At 45.2% G+C, this 16,180-nt stretch overlaps 1 protein-coding gene across 1 annotated transcript; it reads left to right on the forward strand.

Moving 5' to 3' along the window:
• The first annotated feature begins 2,016 nt into the window (after positions 1-2,016).
• On the forward strand, positions 2,017-11,958 carry LOC139459448 (dentin matrix acidic phosphoprotein 1-like). The gene is made up of 3 exons (XM_071240893.1): positions 2,017-2,160; positions 10,346-10,460; positions 10,682-11,958. The coding sequence occupies exons 1-3, from the start codon at positions 2,017-2,019 to the stop codon at positions 11,956-11,958; spliced, it is 1,536 nt and encodes a 511-aa protein (XP_071096994.1).
• Positions 11,959-16,180: the final 4,222 nt, after the last annotated feature.

The following is a 16,180-nucleotide window of genomic DNA, read 5'->3' on the forward strand; positions in this document are numbered from 1 at the left end:
GGAGCATCCCTTCGTAGATGAAGCATGTTATGTGTCATATCCTTGAGTCGAATATAAGGAGGAATAGTTAAAGTCTTACAAATGACACCAGGCAAAAAAGATATTTACAGTGTGAGGTCAGTTTTAACACATGGGCAGTACCGCATCATTCGAGATCCAATGCTGTCTTGAGCTATGACGTCATTGCCAACCGTGTAACATATATATTTACAAAATATAATATAATGTATTTGTGTAACATATATTTACAAAATATAATATCAAATCCAAGCCCAATGCTTAATTATAGAGAGGAGGGATATCTAGACTTGCCAAATCACTGACTCAAGTTGGATTTATTCTTTAATTTACTCTCTAGGGTCTGGGAACAGTGTATAAAATATAAAAATGCCAGGCTACCATCAGGACACACATCCCATACACTCTGCAGCCCCTTAATAAACTCTTCAGGCCAGTCAATTTTTACACATGGGCCCAGTGCCATGAAGCAGTCACTGCCCTAAGACTGTTGTAAGTCTATGTTTAAATGTGGTTGTAATAGTTGTAGTCCAAAGATTGATTTTTAAACAAGGACAGCAAATAGCTAATGTGTATTAGTTATAGATTATTTGGTGATCGTTGTGTAAGAATTTGTACCTATGTCTTTCAGAAAAAGCAATAAATATGATGGTCCTTTTTCTTTTGCTTGTCTATTCTGTGTTGTTGCAAGAATGACCTGACAGAGTGGTACAAAGGAGAAGAGTGAGAGTAGCCTACTTATAAGAGGGATAGAAGTGGGAGGGGCGTGCATATACAATGAGAGAAGAGTGGGAGGGGCCTGCATGTACAGTGAGAGAAGAGTGGGAGGGGTCTGCATGTACAGCGAGAGAAGAGTGGGAGGGGCCTGCATATACAGCGAGAGAAGAGTGGGAGGGGCCTGCATGTACACTGAGAGAAGAGTGGGAGGGGTCTGCATGTACAGTGAGATAAGAGTGGGAGGGCGTGCATATACAGTGAGTGAAGAGTGGGAGGGCCCTGCATGTACACCAGAGGGGCCTGTATATACAGCGAGAGAATGGGAGGAACCTGCTTATAAAGAGGGATAAGAATGGGAGGGGCCTGCATGTACACTGAGAGAAGAGTGGGAGGGGTCTGCATGTACAGTGAGAGAAGAGTGGGAGGGGTCTGCATGTACAGTGAGAGAAGAGTGGGAGGGGCCTGCATGTACACCGAGAGTGGGAGGGGCCTGTATATACAGCGAGAGGAGAATGGGAAGAACCTGCTTATAAAGAGGGATAAGAAAGGGAAGGGCATGCATGTACAGTGAGGGAAGAGTGGGAGGGGCCTGCATGTACAGTGAGAGCAGAATGGAAGGAACCTGCTTATACAGCGAGAGGAGAATGAGAGGAACCTGCTTATAAAGAGGGATAAGAAAGGGAAGGGCATGCATGTACAGTGAGAGCAGAATGGAAGGAACCTGCTTATACAGCGAGAGGAGAATGAGAGGAACCTGCTTATAAAGAGGGATAAGAAAGGGAAGGGCATGCATGTACAGTGAGGGAAGAGTGGGAGGGGCCTGCATGTACAGTGAGAGCAGAATGGAAGGAACCTGCTTATACAGCGAGAGGAGAGGAGAATGAGAGGAACCTGATTATAAAGAGGGATAAGAAAGGGAAGGGCATGCATGTACAGTGAGGGAAGAATGGAAGGAACCTGCTTATACAGCGAGAGGAGAGCAGAATGGAAGGAACCTGCTTATAAAGAGGGATGAGATTGGGAGGGGCCTGCATGTACACTGTGAGAAGAGTGGGAGTGGCCTGCATGTACAGTGAGAGAAGATTGGGAGGGGTCTGCATTTACAGTGAGAGAAGAGTGGGAGGGGCCTGCATATACAGCGAGAGAAAAGTGGGAGGGATCTGCATGTACAGTGAGAGAAGAGTGGGAGGGGTCTGCATGTACAGTGAGAGAAGAATGGGAGGGGTCTGCATGTACAGTGAGAGCAGAATTGAAGGAACCTGCTTGTAAAGAGGGATAAGAATGGGAGGGGCCTGTATGTACACTGAGAGAAGAGTGGGAACGGCCTGCATGTACACCGAGAGTGGGAGGGGCCTGTATATACAGCGAGAGGAGAATGAGAGGAACCTGCTTATAAAGAGGGACAAGAAAGGGAAGGGCATGAATGTACAGTGAGGGAAGAGTGGGAGGGGCCTGCATGTACAGTGAGAGCAGAATGGAAGGAACCTGCTTATACAGCGAGAGGAGAGGAGAATGAGAGGAACCTGCTTATAAAGAGGGATAAGAAAGGGAAGGGCATGCATGTACAGTGAGGGAAGAGTGGGAGGGGCCTGCATGTACAGTGAGAGCAGAATGGAAGGAACCTGCTTATAAAGAGGGATAAGAATGGGAGGGGCCTGTGTGTACACTGAGAGAAGAGTCGGAGTGGCCTGCATATACAGCGAGAGGAGAGTGGGAGGGGTCTGCATGTACAGTGAGAGAAGAGTGGGAGGGGTCTGCATGTACAGTGAGAGAAGAGTGCGAGTGGTCTGCATGTACAGTGAGAGAAGAGTGGTAGGAACCTGCTTATGAAGAGGGATAAGAATGGGAGGGGCCTGCATGTACACTGAGAGAAGAGTGGGAGGGGCCTGCATATACAGCGAGAGAAGAGTGGGAGGGGTCTGCATGTACAGTGAGAGAAGAGTGGGAGGGGTCTGCATGTACAGTAAGAGAAGACTGGAGGGGTCTGCATGTATAGTGAGAGAAGAGTGGGAGGAACCTGCTTATGAAGAGGGATAAGAATGGGAGGGGTCTGCATGTACAGTGAGAGCAGAATGGGAGGAACCTGCTTATGAAGAGGGATAAGAATGGGAGGGGTCTGCATGTACAGTGAGAGCAGAATGGGAGGAACCTGCTTATAAAGAGAGATAAGAATGGGAGGGGTCTGCATGTACAGTGAGAGCAGAATGGGAGGAACCTGCTTATAAAGAGAGATAAGAATGGGAGGGGTCTGCATGTACAGTGAGAGCAGAATGGGAGGAACCTGCTTATGAAGAGGGATAAGAGTGGGAGGGGTCTGCATGTACAGTGAGAGAAGAGTGGGAGGGGCCTGCATATACAGCGAGAGAAGATTAGGAGGGACCTGCATGTACAAAAGGGAGAAGAATGGGAGGGGCAATCATGTTCAGAGGGAGTAGAGCCGGATGCCTGCATTTACGCATTTACATAAAATATAATATCAAATCCAAACTAAACCAAATGCTTAATTGTAGAGCGGAGGCATATCTAGGCTTGCCAAACACTGCCAGGCTGCCTGACACACAGCCTTTACACGCTGCGTGCCCTTAATAAACTCCTTAGGCCATTGGACCCGTGAAGATTCGGCGTAGAATAGGTCTTCAGCAACCCATGCTTGCCGTAAAAGGCGACTATGCTTGTCGTAAAAGGCGACTAAAGGGATCGGGTGGTCAACCTCGCTGACTTGGTTGAAGAATGTCATCGATCCCAATTGCATGATCGATGCTCATGATATCAATCACTGGATTGTCTGGTCCAGACTCGATTATTTACAGACCGCCGTCATTTAGCTGGAATATTGCTGAGTGCGGCGTAAAACAACAAACCAACCAACTTTAGGCCATAGTTTCAAAAGCGTAGCTTTATTGTGGGAAATAAATCGATACTTAAATTTATTGCAACCATAAGGATCCATACAAATTTGAAACGAAGGGCCCGACCTGAACTCTTCCTGTCACGGGCCTACGGGCAGGCGCATATTTCGAACACTGCCTGAGAGACCGACGAGTCATCACAGAGCCGTGTTTCCCGTGACTTTCCTGTAGGACCCCCTTGAACTTATTTCATTGACTTGACCTTTTGCAATGTTTTTGACCTTATTCAACAAATGAAATGTGTGCACAAAACTTTGATTTCTGATGGTGATTACCAGATTTACTGTGCACGTAACAGTGTCAAACATATCACTTTCACTTCTCAGGCGGTGTCTTGGCTTTCAGTGTGTGTATGAAGGGAAGTGGTGAGGCGCACGTACAATCATCCGGGTCTCGCCACCGGCCCAGCTGGTTACAGCATGGGTACTGCGTGTGTTTGTGTTCCATGCCGCAGTCTGTAGTCAGCAATATTCCAGCTACATCATGGCGGCTGACTAACATTCAGTCTCAGAATTTTTAATTTTTTTATTTCCTATGTCTTTAAAATATAATACAAATAGAGCCCAGAAAAATGCTTAATTTCAGGACTTGCTTAATCATTCTGGAGTGACTGGGGTTCCTTTTATATTTGTTCTCTAGGTTATGGGAGACAGGCAGTCAGCAATATTCCTGTTTATATCACGGCGGCCTGCAGTCAGCAGTATTCCTGCTATAACACGGCGGCCTGTAGTCAGCAGTATTCCTGCTATATCACGGCGGCCTGTAGTCAGCAGTATTCCTGCTATATCACGGCGGCCTGCAGTCAGCAGTATTCCTGCTTATATCACGGTGGACTGTAGTCAGCAGTATTCCTGCTATATCACGGCGGCCTGTAGTCAGCAGTATTCCTGCTATATCACAGCGGCCTGTAGTCAGCAGTATTCCTGCTATATCACGGCGGCCTGTAGTCAGCAGTATTCCTGCTATATCACGGCGTCCTGTAGTCAGCAGTATTCCTGCTTATATCACGGTGGCCTGCAGTCAGCAGTATTCCTGCTTATATCACCGCGGCCTGTAGTCAGCAGTATTCCTGCTATAACACGGCGGCCTGTAGTCAGCAGTATTCCTGCTATAACACGGCGGCCTGTAGTCAGCAGTATTCCTCCTTATATCACGGTGGCCTGCAGTCAGCAGTATTCCTGCTTATATCACGGCGGCCTGTAGTCAGCAGTATTCCTGCTATAACACGGCGGCCTGTAGTCAGCAGTATTCCTGCTTATATCACGGCGGCCTGTAGTCAGCAGTATTCCTGCTATATCACGGCGTCCTGTAGTCAGCAGTATTCCTGCTTCTATCACGGCGTCCTGTAGTCAGCAGTATTCCTGCTATATCACGGCGGCCTGTAGTCAGCAATATTCCCGCTTCTATCACGGCGGCCTGTAGTCAGCAGTATTCCTGCTTATATCACGGTGGCCTGCAGTCAGCAGTATTCCTGCTTATATCACGGCGGCCTGTAGTCAGCAGTATTCCTGCTATAACACGGCGGCCTGTAGTCAGCAGTATTCCTGCTTATATCACGGCGGCCTGTAGTCAGCAGTATTCCTGCTATATCACGGCGTCCTGTAGTCAGCAGTATTCCTGCTTCTATCACGGCGTCCTGTAGTCAGCAGTATTCCTGCTATATCACGGCGGCCTGTAGTCAGCAATATTCCCGCTTCTATCACGGCGGCCTGTAGTCAGCAGTATTCCTGCTTATATCACGGCGGCCTGTAGTCAGCAGTATTCCTGCTATATCACGGCGTCCTGTAGTCAGCAGTATTCCTGCTTATATCACGGCGTCCTGTAGTCAGCAGTATTCCTGCTATATCACGGCGGCCTGTAGTCAGCAATATTCCCGCTTCTATCACGGCGGCCTGTAGTCAGCAGTATTCCTGCTTCTATCACGGCGGCCTGTAGTCAGCAGTATTCCTGCTATATCACGGCGGCCTGTAGTCAGCAGTATTCCTGCTATAACACGGCGGTCTGTAGTCAGCAGTATTCCTGCTATAAGACGGCGGTCTGTAGTCAGCAGTATTCCTGCTATAAGACGGCGGTCTGTAGTCAGCAGTATTCCTGCTATAACACGGCGGCCTGTAGTCAGCAGTATTCCTGTTATAACACGGCGGCCTGTAGTCAGCAGTATTCCTGCTATAACACGGCGGCCTGTAGTCAGCAGTATTCCTGCTATAACACGGCGGCCTGTAGTCAGCAGTATTCCTGCTATATCACGGCGGCCTGTAGCCAGCAGTATTCCTTGCTTATAACACGGCGGCCTGTAATCAGCAGTATTCCTGCTATATCACGGCGACGTGTAGTCAGCGACATTTCATCTATATCACGAGGGCTTGCTGTCAGCAATATTATCGATATCATTATAATCAGAATTATTGCTTGCTACCGTTCCACAAAGATCTGACGACATACAAATACAGGTCACGTGAAAATGACGAACTTCGACTGATCATTGAAATTGTTAACAAGAAGTAATTAGCCAATCAGGAAACAGCTTTACGGCACTAGCTTCAAACTGGCGATTTCCATTCCAGATTACGCTTTGAAAAATATCTAGACAAAGTTCTCGATTCACAATTTGAAAACTACACAAAAGAACATTTTTGGGCTATGGAGAGTTTCTTCCTCTTAAATGTTTAACCAGCTGAAGCGAGAGATAGACGATGATTTTGACGGAATCATTCGTACATCCCGTAATTGCCGTTCGGAGTACCCCGTGTTAACCTTTTCGAGATTGCATGATTAGAAAACACATTCCGACTGTCACTTTCCCGATCTGGTAAACGACGCACTGATTGGTCGGATGAAAGGTCGTTCTGTCGTGAACCGTAATGGGATGTCCTCAGATCTTTGTTTAGCGGTAGGAGAACTAAGATCTAATTTTAATGAGATTGGCAATATTCCGTTATTGTGTTATGCATATAAACCGAATTCATCACACGACTTGTCAGGTGAAGTGACGCAGGTCTCATTCTATGTATCAATGTTTTGTTTGTTTGTTGTTTAACGCCACACTCAGCAATATTCCAGCTATATGACGGTGGTCTGTAGATAATCGAGTCTTGACAGACAATCCAGTGATTGACATCATGAGCATCGATCCACGCAATTGGGATACGATGACATGCTTCAACCAAGTCAGCGAGCCTGAAAACAAGATCCCGTTAGTCGCCTTTTACGACAAAGCATGGGTTGCTGAAGACCAATTCTAACCTGGATCTTCACGGGTATGTTTCAATGTCAAAACCCAAATCCGAAAGCTCAGCAGGTTCTTTTTACCAAAATATTAAACTGTAGGTACTGGTATGAATGTATGATGTGTTGGTATATAGATCGAAGTACTGATTAGGTTTGCTCGTGGAATTTCACTGGTGTCCATCAGGCCGAGTAAGTAAACTGGTTTTACGATACTTGTATAAATGAGTGAAAAGGTTTTACTGCACTCGTAGAAATGAGTGAGTGAATAGATTTTACGACGCTTGTATACATGAGTGAAAAAGTTTTAATGCACTCGTAGAAATGAGTGAGTGAATAGATTTTACTGCAGTTGTAGGAATGAGCGAGTGAATAGGTTTTACTGCATATGTTGAAATGAGCTAGTGTATAGATTTCACTGCAGATTGTAGGAATGAGCGAGTGAATAGGTTTTACTGCATATGTTGAAATGAACGAGTGAATAGGTTTTACTGCATACGTTGAAAAGTTACCGAGTGAATAGGTTTTACTGCATATGTTGAAATAAACGAATGAATAGGTTTTACTGCATGTGTTGAAATGAACGAGTGAATAGGTTTTACTGCATATGTTGAAATGAGCGAGTGAATAGGTTTTACTGCATATGTTGAAATGAGCGAGTTAATAGGTTTTACTGCATATGTTGAAATGAGCGAGTTAATAGGTTTTACTGCACTTGTAGAAACAGTCTAGCCATATGAAGGTGTGGACACGGAGAATGGGCGTGGCACATTGTACCCATGTGAGGAACTATCTCTTGTGATTAAGCATGGCTGAGGAATCTGTGGAGGTACTGTGGGTGAATGTGACCACACCTGTATCCACAGTGGGCGTTTTGGAACACAGAGCAGTCCTGTTGGCGTAACGAGACACTCTTCCCATCGCAGAACGCGCCATTAACCGCAAGCATGTATACACGCGTCGGCATATTACAGGAGACAATAAGGTTGTTCGCGCAGTGTTTCTTTCTATGACTTCGCTGGTAATGTCAGTAGTGAGCACCCTGGTTGATATTTGTCGTGGTATGTACATGGAAATGAAAACGTAAAACTCCGTCTGAAATGCTGTCGAGTCACTTCTGTTTCTCCAAGGGCGAACACAACAACCCTAGCGAGCGCAAAGTAACTGACTTGTTGTGCACCACAGAACGTTACAGTGCTTGGCGAGTCCAACCTCCAACGACACAATACTTGGCGAGTGCCAGTGATAACGTAATAGTTCTTAACGAGTGTCTGTGATAACGTTACAATATTTGACGATAGACTGTCATAAATCACAATACTTGGCGAGTGCCTGTGATAACGTTACAATACTTGACGAGTGCCTGTGATAAATTTATATATAGAATACTAAACGAGCTCCCGTGTAATACCAATTTTATGAAACGAGTGAATAGTTCTGGTATCTGACGAGCGAACATACAACAGATACAAATATTCACGAGTTTCATAAAATTGGTTTTACACCGGAGCTCATTTAGTATTTTATTTATTACTTGCCATTCATAACGCTTTCAGAATTATACTGTTGAGTGTGAATAGGCTGACACCTACACGACTCACAGCATAATCCAATTGAGTTCAACATAATAATGCTTCAAACACGTCAAAAGTTGAAACGTATGAATTTAATACCATACCACACCACGATCCACCTTTAGAATTCAGGCGTCCGTTCCACAAACTTATCGTAGCACTAAGGTTATCGCAACTCACATACTTCAACTTAGACTAATAGTGACTGTTGTTGCGCTACAATACGACCGCCTTATGGAACGGGGCCTTGCACCTCAAAGTTTACAATCACGTCACAATACCTGATGACGTAATTTGTTGAATTTGTTGCAAGATCCATCGGCGAAACAATGCCATGTGACGTCAGCCTAACAACAAGGTTGTTGGGGTCATCGAGTGTGCGTAAGCTCCTCTCAGTGATCTATCATCTCCACACGCAATGTCGTTGAATAAGCCAAGGGATGTTGAGAGCTTTCAATATTTGTTCGTGAAAGCACGCGTTTTTCTATTACATAATGTGTAATACAGCTGTATGTTTATCAAACGGGTGATCTCTTCGCGGGCAAGTAATGAAATTATAATACTGGACGAGTGCCTGTGATAAAATTATAATACTTGACGAGTGCCTGTGATAACGTTATAATACTTGACGAGTGCCTGTGATAACGGTACAATACTTGGCGAGTGCCTGTGATAACGTTATAATACTTGACGAGTGCCTGTAATAACGTTATAATACTTGACGAGTGCCTGTGATAACGTTATAATACTTGACGAGTGCCTGTGATAACGTTATAATACTTGACGAGTGCCTGTGATAACGGTACAATACTTGGCGAGTGCCTGTGATAACGTTATAATACTTGACGAGTGCCTGTGATAACGTTATAATACTTGACGAGTGCCTGTGATAACGGTACAATACTTGACGAGTGCCTGTGATAACGTTATAATACTTGACGAGTGCCTGTGATAACGGTACAATACTTGGCGAGTGCCTGTGATAACGTTATAATACTTGACGAGTGCCTGTGATAACGTTATAATACTTGACGAGTGCCTGTGATAACGTTATAATACTTGACGAGTGCCTGTGATAACGGTACAATACTTGGCGAGTGCCTGTGATAACGTTATAATACTTGACGAGTGCCTGTGATAACGTTATAATACTTGACGAGTGCCTGTGATAACGTTATAATACTTGACGAGTGCCTGTGATAACGGTACAATACTTGGCGAGTGTCTGTGATAACGTTATAATACTTGACGAGTGCCTGTGATAACGTTATAATACTTGACGAGTGCCTGTAATAACGTTATAATACTTGGCGAGTGCCTGTGATAACGGTACAATACTTGGCGAGTGTCTGTGATAACGTTATAATACTTGACGAGTGCCTGTGATAACGTTATAATACTTGACGAGTGCCTGTGATAACGGTACAATACTTGGCGAGTGCCTGTGATAACGTTATAATACTTGACGAGTGCCTGTGATAACGTTATGATACTTCACGAGTGCCTATGACTGATTATAGCTGGGCGAGTTTAACCTGGAAAGCTTGAAACTTTAACGAGCGAATCACAGCGTTACAATACTTTGAAAGCGCCTGCATGAGTGCGTGGGCTAGCCCAACGTATAGCGTGACAAAACTCACTCAGTGCCACTTTAACGCAGGCTATCACATACTACGTGCGCTGCAATCTGTTTCATGCCTGGAGCGGACTCTTTTTGGCCAGAAAATTTTATTTATCATAATACTGAGCGTAAAGTCGATCTAGAATTTGGTCGCACCAGGGCTCCGTGGGAATATACACGGCTCGTGTTGCCGGGTGTCCCGTTCATGTAGCTAAGTGCTAGTGTTCATGTAGCTAGCTGCTAGTTCTTATGTAACTAGATGCCAATGTTCCTGTTACTAGATGTCGGTGTTCTTGTTGCTGGTGTCGGTGTTCATGTTGCTGGTGTCGGTGTTCATGTTGCTGGTGTCGGTGTTTGTTGATCGTGCAGTCATTTCAGGCTACTCCAGTCAATGCCGTAGCCAAGGCCCCTTGCAGCAATTTAGGCGTCACGCGCTGTGGCAAGAGTTTGCTAATGAGGTCTGAACAAGGTTTATGTGTTCGCTCATTTAAAATTCTTTTGGTTGAGGCGGAATGCATTCTTTACGACTCTGTTGTTTGTAAAACAAATAAAAAACTGATAATAAGGTTCCGACTGCCTGCGTTTGAATGAATAACTTTCCGAACGTGATATAACAGAGAAAGAAGAGAGATTTGTGTTAAATAGTATTCGGGACTCAGGGGTGAGCAATGAGATACGGAGTGAAAACGTAGACGGTATTTGGGATTCAGGGGTGATCAATGAGACACGGAGTGAAAACGTAGACGGTATTCGGGATTTAGGCGTGAGCAATGAGACACGGAGTGAAAACGTAGACGGTATTTGGGATTCAGGGGTGAGCAATGAGACACGGAGTGAAAACGTAGACGGTATTCGGGATTTAGGCGTGAGCAATGAGATACGGAGTGAAAACGTAGACGGTATTTGGGATTCAGGGTTGAGCAATGAGACACGGAGTGAAAACGTAGATGGTATTTGGGATTCAGGGGTGAGCAATGAGACACGGAGTGAAAACGTAGACGGTATTCGGGATTCAGGGGTGAGCAATGAGACACGGAGTGAAAACGTAGACGGTATTCGGGATTTAGGCGTGAGCAATGAGACACGGAGTGAAAACGTAGACGGTATTTGGGATTCAGGGGTGAGCAATGAGACACGGAGTGAAAACGTAGACGGTATTCGGGATTTAGGCGTGAGCAATGAGATACGGAGTGAAAACGTAGACGGTATTTGGGATTCAGGGTTGAGCAATGAGACACGGAGTGAAAACGTAGATGGTATTTGGGATTCAGGGGTGAGCAATGAGACACGGAGTGAAAACGTAGACGGTATTCGGGATTCAGGGGTGAGCAATGAGACACGGAGTGAAAACGTAGACGGTATTCGGGATTTAGGCGTGAGCAATGAGATACGGAGTGAAAACGTAGACGGTATTTGGGATTCAGGGTTGAGCAATGAGACACGGAGTGAAAACGTAGACGGTATTTGGGATTCAGGGGTGAGCAATGAGACACGGAGTGAAAACGTAGACGGTATTCGGCATTCAAGGGTGAGCAATGAGACGCGGAGTGAAAACGTAGACGGTATTCGGGATTCAGGGGTGAGCAATGAGACACGGAGTGAAAACGTAGACGGTATTCGGGATTCAGGGGTGAGCAATGAGACACGGAGTGAAAACGTAGACGGTATTCGGGATTCAGGGGTGAGCAATGAGACACGGAGTGAAAACGTAGACGGTATTCGGGATTCAGGGGTGAGCAATGAGACACGGAGTGAAAACGTAGACGGTATTCGGGATTCAGGGGTGAGCAATGAGACACGGAGTGAAAACGTAGATGGTATTCGGGACTCAGGGGGGAACAATGAGATACAGGGTGAAAAAGAAGATGGTATTCGGGACTCAGGGGGAGCATGAGTAAGTGAGTGAGTGGGAGGTAACGAAGCTTTCAACAATATCTCCAGTTATTCACCAAGTAATAACAACGAGACAATTCATTCCGAGTCTTCATTTGTGTGTTGGAGCCCCGTGAAGATCCGGGTTAGAATAAGTCTTCAGCAACCAATGCTTGTCGTAAGAGGCGACTAACGGGATCGGGTGGTCAGGCTCGTTGACTTGGTTCATGCATGTCATCGTATCAAAATTTCATGGAGCAATGTTGATCACATCAATCACTGAATTGTCTGGTACAGACTCGACTATTTACAGACCGCTGTTATGTAGCTAGAATATTGCTGAATGCGGCGTTAAACAACAACAACAACAAAAATTATGTGTTGGGCATGTTGGCCCAGATAGTTGTTTACGAGGTATCAGTAATGGCTCTCAGTAAACTCATGTGACTGATAGGGCGCGCATAGCGTCATTCTACACGATGACGTCACTGATAGCCAAGCTATGTTTGCGGGGCTGAATTGTGGGCATTTGACGGACAGTTCGTGTGTGTGCGGGGTACACAGATGACCCAGTCATCTAAGGCGCCGCAATTCGCTGTGCAGAGTTGCGTCCCTTGGATACGCCAGAAACCTATGATTCGATTCCCGGTTCGCCCCGATTATGTTTCCAGGTTTGTCAGCACCATCCCCGTGCACGTGGGTTTCACCAAAGTGGTACACGTCTAAGACCTGCATCACTTCGGGCTTTCCTCCGACAATAAACTGACACGCCGTGATAAAACTGTAATATTGTTAAACCACTCACTCATTCACGCCCTTATGTGTGTGCGGGACAACAGGCGCACGTTCCCTCTGATCACGTACGACCACAGAAGTCGGGTTATGTTTAAAATACCAGGAGGGCTTTCCATGAGAAGTGAAATACACGGCATACCACGTGCCATGAGCTCAACCTTCTCAGGTGCCAGACGGCAGAACAAACACTTCACTTTCCACGTGCACTGACCTCAGCCTGGGTCGCATTGTGCACGTGCAAGCTCCAGGCGTCAGGTGCACGTATAGTTCTGGCAACTGCAGGTTGCCTGATCGGTTGGCGTCGGTAGGATGAATTAAACGACGTCGGCGTGAAGGAAGCGGCGTTTTCCGAGATATTCACCCGCTGACAGACATGGATAGATCTTCACCCGGTCATACATGGATAATCTTCACCCGCACATAGACATGGAGAGATCTTTACCCGTTAGTAGACATGACTGAATCTTCACTCGTTCTTATATGTGGATTGATCTGCACCCGCACATAGACATGGATTGATCTGCACCCTTTAATAGACATTACAGTATCTTCACTCGTTCGCAGACATGGGCGGATCTTCACCCGATCATAGGATCGGGGGTAGAATAGGTCTTCAGCAACCCATGCTTGCCGTAAAAGGCGACTATGCTTGTCGTAAGAGGCGACTAACGGGATCGGGTGGTCAGGCTCGCTGACTTTGTTGGTGCATGTCATCGATCCCAGTTGCGTGGATCGATGCTTATGATGTCAATCACTGGATTGACTGGTCCAGACTCGATTATTTACAGACCGCCGTCATACAGCTGGAATATTGCTGAATGCGGCGTTTAACAACAAACAACAACAATCCGCGCATAGACATGGTTGGGTCTTCAACCGTTCATAACACCGGCATCAATTATGTCTATGGCCCCTACGGCTGGCTCCAAGTCTGTGTGTGGCAGCTACCCGGGGCTGCTCAAATTGGGTGTCGTCCAACTCGCGGGTATCCTCCTCAAGGTAGACAAACGGGGCGTTTTATATTGCACTCTTTGTTTTTGTAGTTTTGGGGGGCATGGATTATTAATACACGCGATGTGTTATTTCGCGGGGCAAAATTCTGGGTCAGACTGGAAATAGCTCCAAACATCCACGTTGACCAGGTCATTGGCCACATTCTGTAGGAGGCCATTGACAGGGACAAGTCGTTCCCGCTTGTACCACACGTTTTGGTGGTAATTCTGTAATATTCTAAGTAGCCACAAGTGGGATGTGAGAGGGCGGACCCCGAGATCAGAGATGCCACGCAAAGGTCAGAGGTCGACTAGTGCACGTGAGACGGATATATGACAACACTACAGGTCTGATGTGTGCAGACTGCGCCCAGTTTCTTCTACTGGACATGGCAGTCACTACAGGTGCCCGGCGCAGTGTTTTGCCGTCTCCCACCAACCACCGCATCAACACTTTCAGCAGTGTAAGATATATTAAAGCGAGTGAGAATTGTTTTACGCCGCTTTTAGCAATATTCCAACAATATCAGGGCGGGGGACACCAGAAATGGGCTTCACACATTTTACCCATGTCGGGAATCGAACCCGGGTCTTCGGTGTGACGAGCAAACGCTTAAACCACTAGGTTACCCCACCGCTCGCAGATATCTTTAAAAGTTACCGCCGTGATATAACTGGAATACTGTTAAAAGCGGCGTTAAACCCAACTAACTCACTCTTTAAAAGTTAAATAACATGTTGTATTGTTTGTTTATTTTAGTAAAGCCTTTTTTATAAGGTTTATGTTATCCACGAGGAAGTCCGGCGTTTCAGTAAACTTCAGATGACACTTGCTCGACAATTTGTCCTCAAGCTCTGAAGATAGTGATGTTGCTGTATCGATGGCCCGTCGTTCAGTGAAGAACGATCCATGGAACAAGGAATGTAGTTTTTCCTTTAGTTTATCGTGTAGAATAGTGGTGTTCAGAGATTGCAAAACGTCGAACAAATCCTTGGTGTTTTGTAAAATCCACATGGGAGTGAGTGAGAATTTTTGAGAAATCCTTCACATTGTGTCTTCTTTATATTGCTTGTGCATACAAATGTAACCAACTAATCTGATGCAAGAGTGGTATTGGGTATATTTAAATATATGGGGTGAGTATGCTTTTACGCCGTTTTTAGCAATATTCAAGCAATATCACGGCGGGGGACACCAGAAATGGGCTTCACACATTGTGCCCGTGTCGGGAATCGAACCCGGGTCTTCGAACGCTTTAACCACTAGGCTACCCGCTTTAACCACTAGGCTACCCGACCGCCCCTAATCCACATGTTAGTTATTCCACTCGTCTCAAATACTTTCTGTGTGTCTTTGACTGGTTGTAATTGAGGATAATGGTTAATCTTTGAGACAGGCAAATTGGTGGTACATTTGCTAGACCCTGGATTCTGTACCAATATCAAACGTATCAGAATATCAAATGTTGTGTTTCACATATTGGTTCACCCGTGAAGATCCGGGGTAGAATAGGTCTTCAGCAACCCATGCTTGCCGTAAAAGGCGACTATGCTTGTCGTAAGGGGCGACTAACGGCATCGGACGGTTAGGCTCGCTGACTTGGTTGATGCATGTCATCGTTTTCCAAATGCATGGATCGATGCTCATGGTGTCAATCACTGGATTTTCTGGTCCAGACTCGATTATGTATATTTACAGACCGCCGTTATATAGCTGGAATATTGTTGAGTGAGGCGTTAAACAACAAACAAACAAACAACAAACATATTGGTTCTGTTGCGGAGTGTCTGTTGTAATATTAGTGCACGACAAGGTGAAACATTGTCACCCTTCATATTGTACACTGACTGTTATACGGCAATTCAGATCACGTTGTTACAGAAAATGAAGCTATATTTAAGGCAGTACAACATTATATATGTACAACTAAAAGATTTATCTCATTCTTGGGATTTTTTTTGTAAATACTAGGGAGAGGGCATGCTAAGTTGGAAGAACTTGTCCCCCAATCCCGTTCACTCCTTGTGAATAAAAATGTTTAAATCATAAACCCTTCTTATTTACCGTACCTTAACGATCTAAAAACGTTTCTTTCTGAAAATGGGTTTTATGGGCTGCAAAGTATGAATAACCGTATTATCGATCCCCTCAATTTGCACATAAATTGTTTAGTCATATTATCTACTGATGACACTGTTTTAATGGTAGAAGTTCAGAAAAATCTATGAAAATGTTTAACTAGATTTGAAGAATGCTGTAATAAATGGAAACTCAAAGTAAATGTAAAAAATACAAAGGATGTCAGATTTTTGGTGATAAAAAAGGCAGTTTTTATGTTAAATGATAAATGTTCTCCGGGTTGTGAAAGAATATGTTTAACTTGGTGTCATATTACAAACTCCGTGTAAACTTGTATAAAGCGCAGAGAAGATTGACAGACCAGGCATCGAGGTCTA

Source organism: Haliotis cracherodii, unplaced genomic scaffold (assembly GCF_022045235.1).
Source record: "Haliotis cracherodii isolate W230 unplaced genomic scaffold, xgHalCrac1.p SCAF_13, whole genome shotgun sequence".
Taxonomy (NCBI): Eukaryota; Metazoa; Mollusca; class Gastropoda; order Lepetellida; family Haliotidae; genus Haliotis; species Haliotis cracherodii.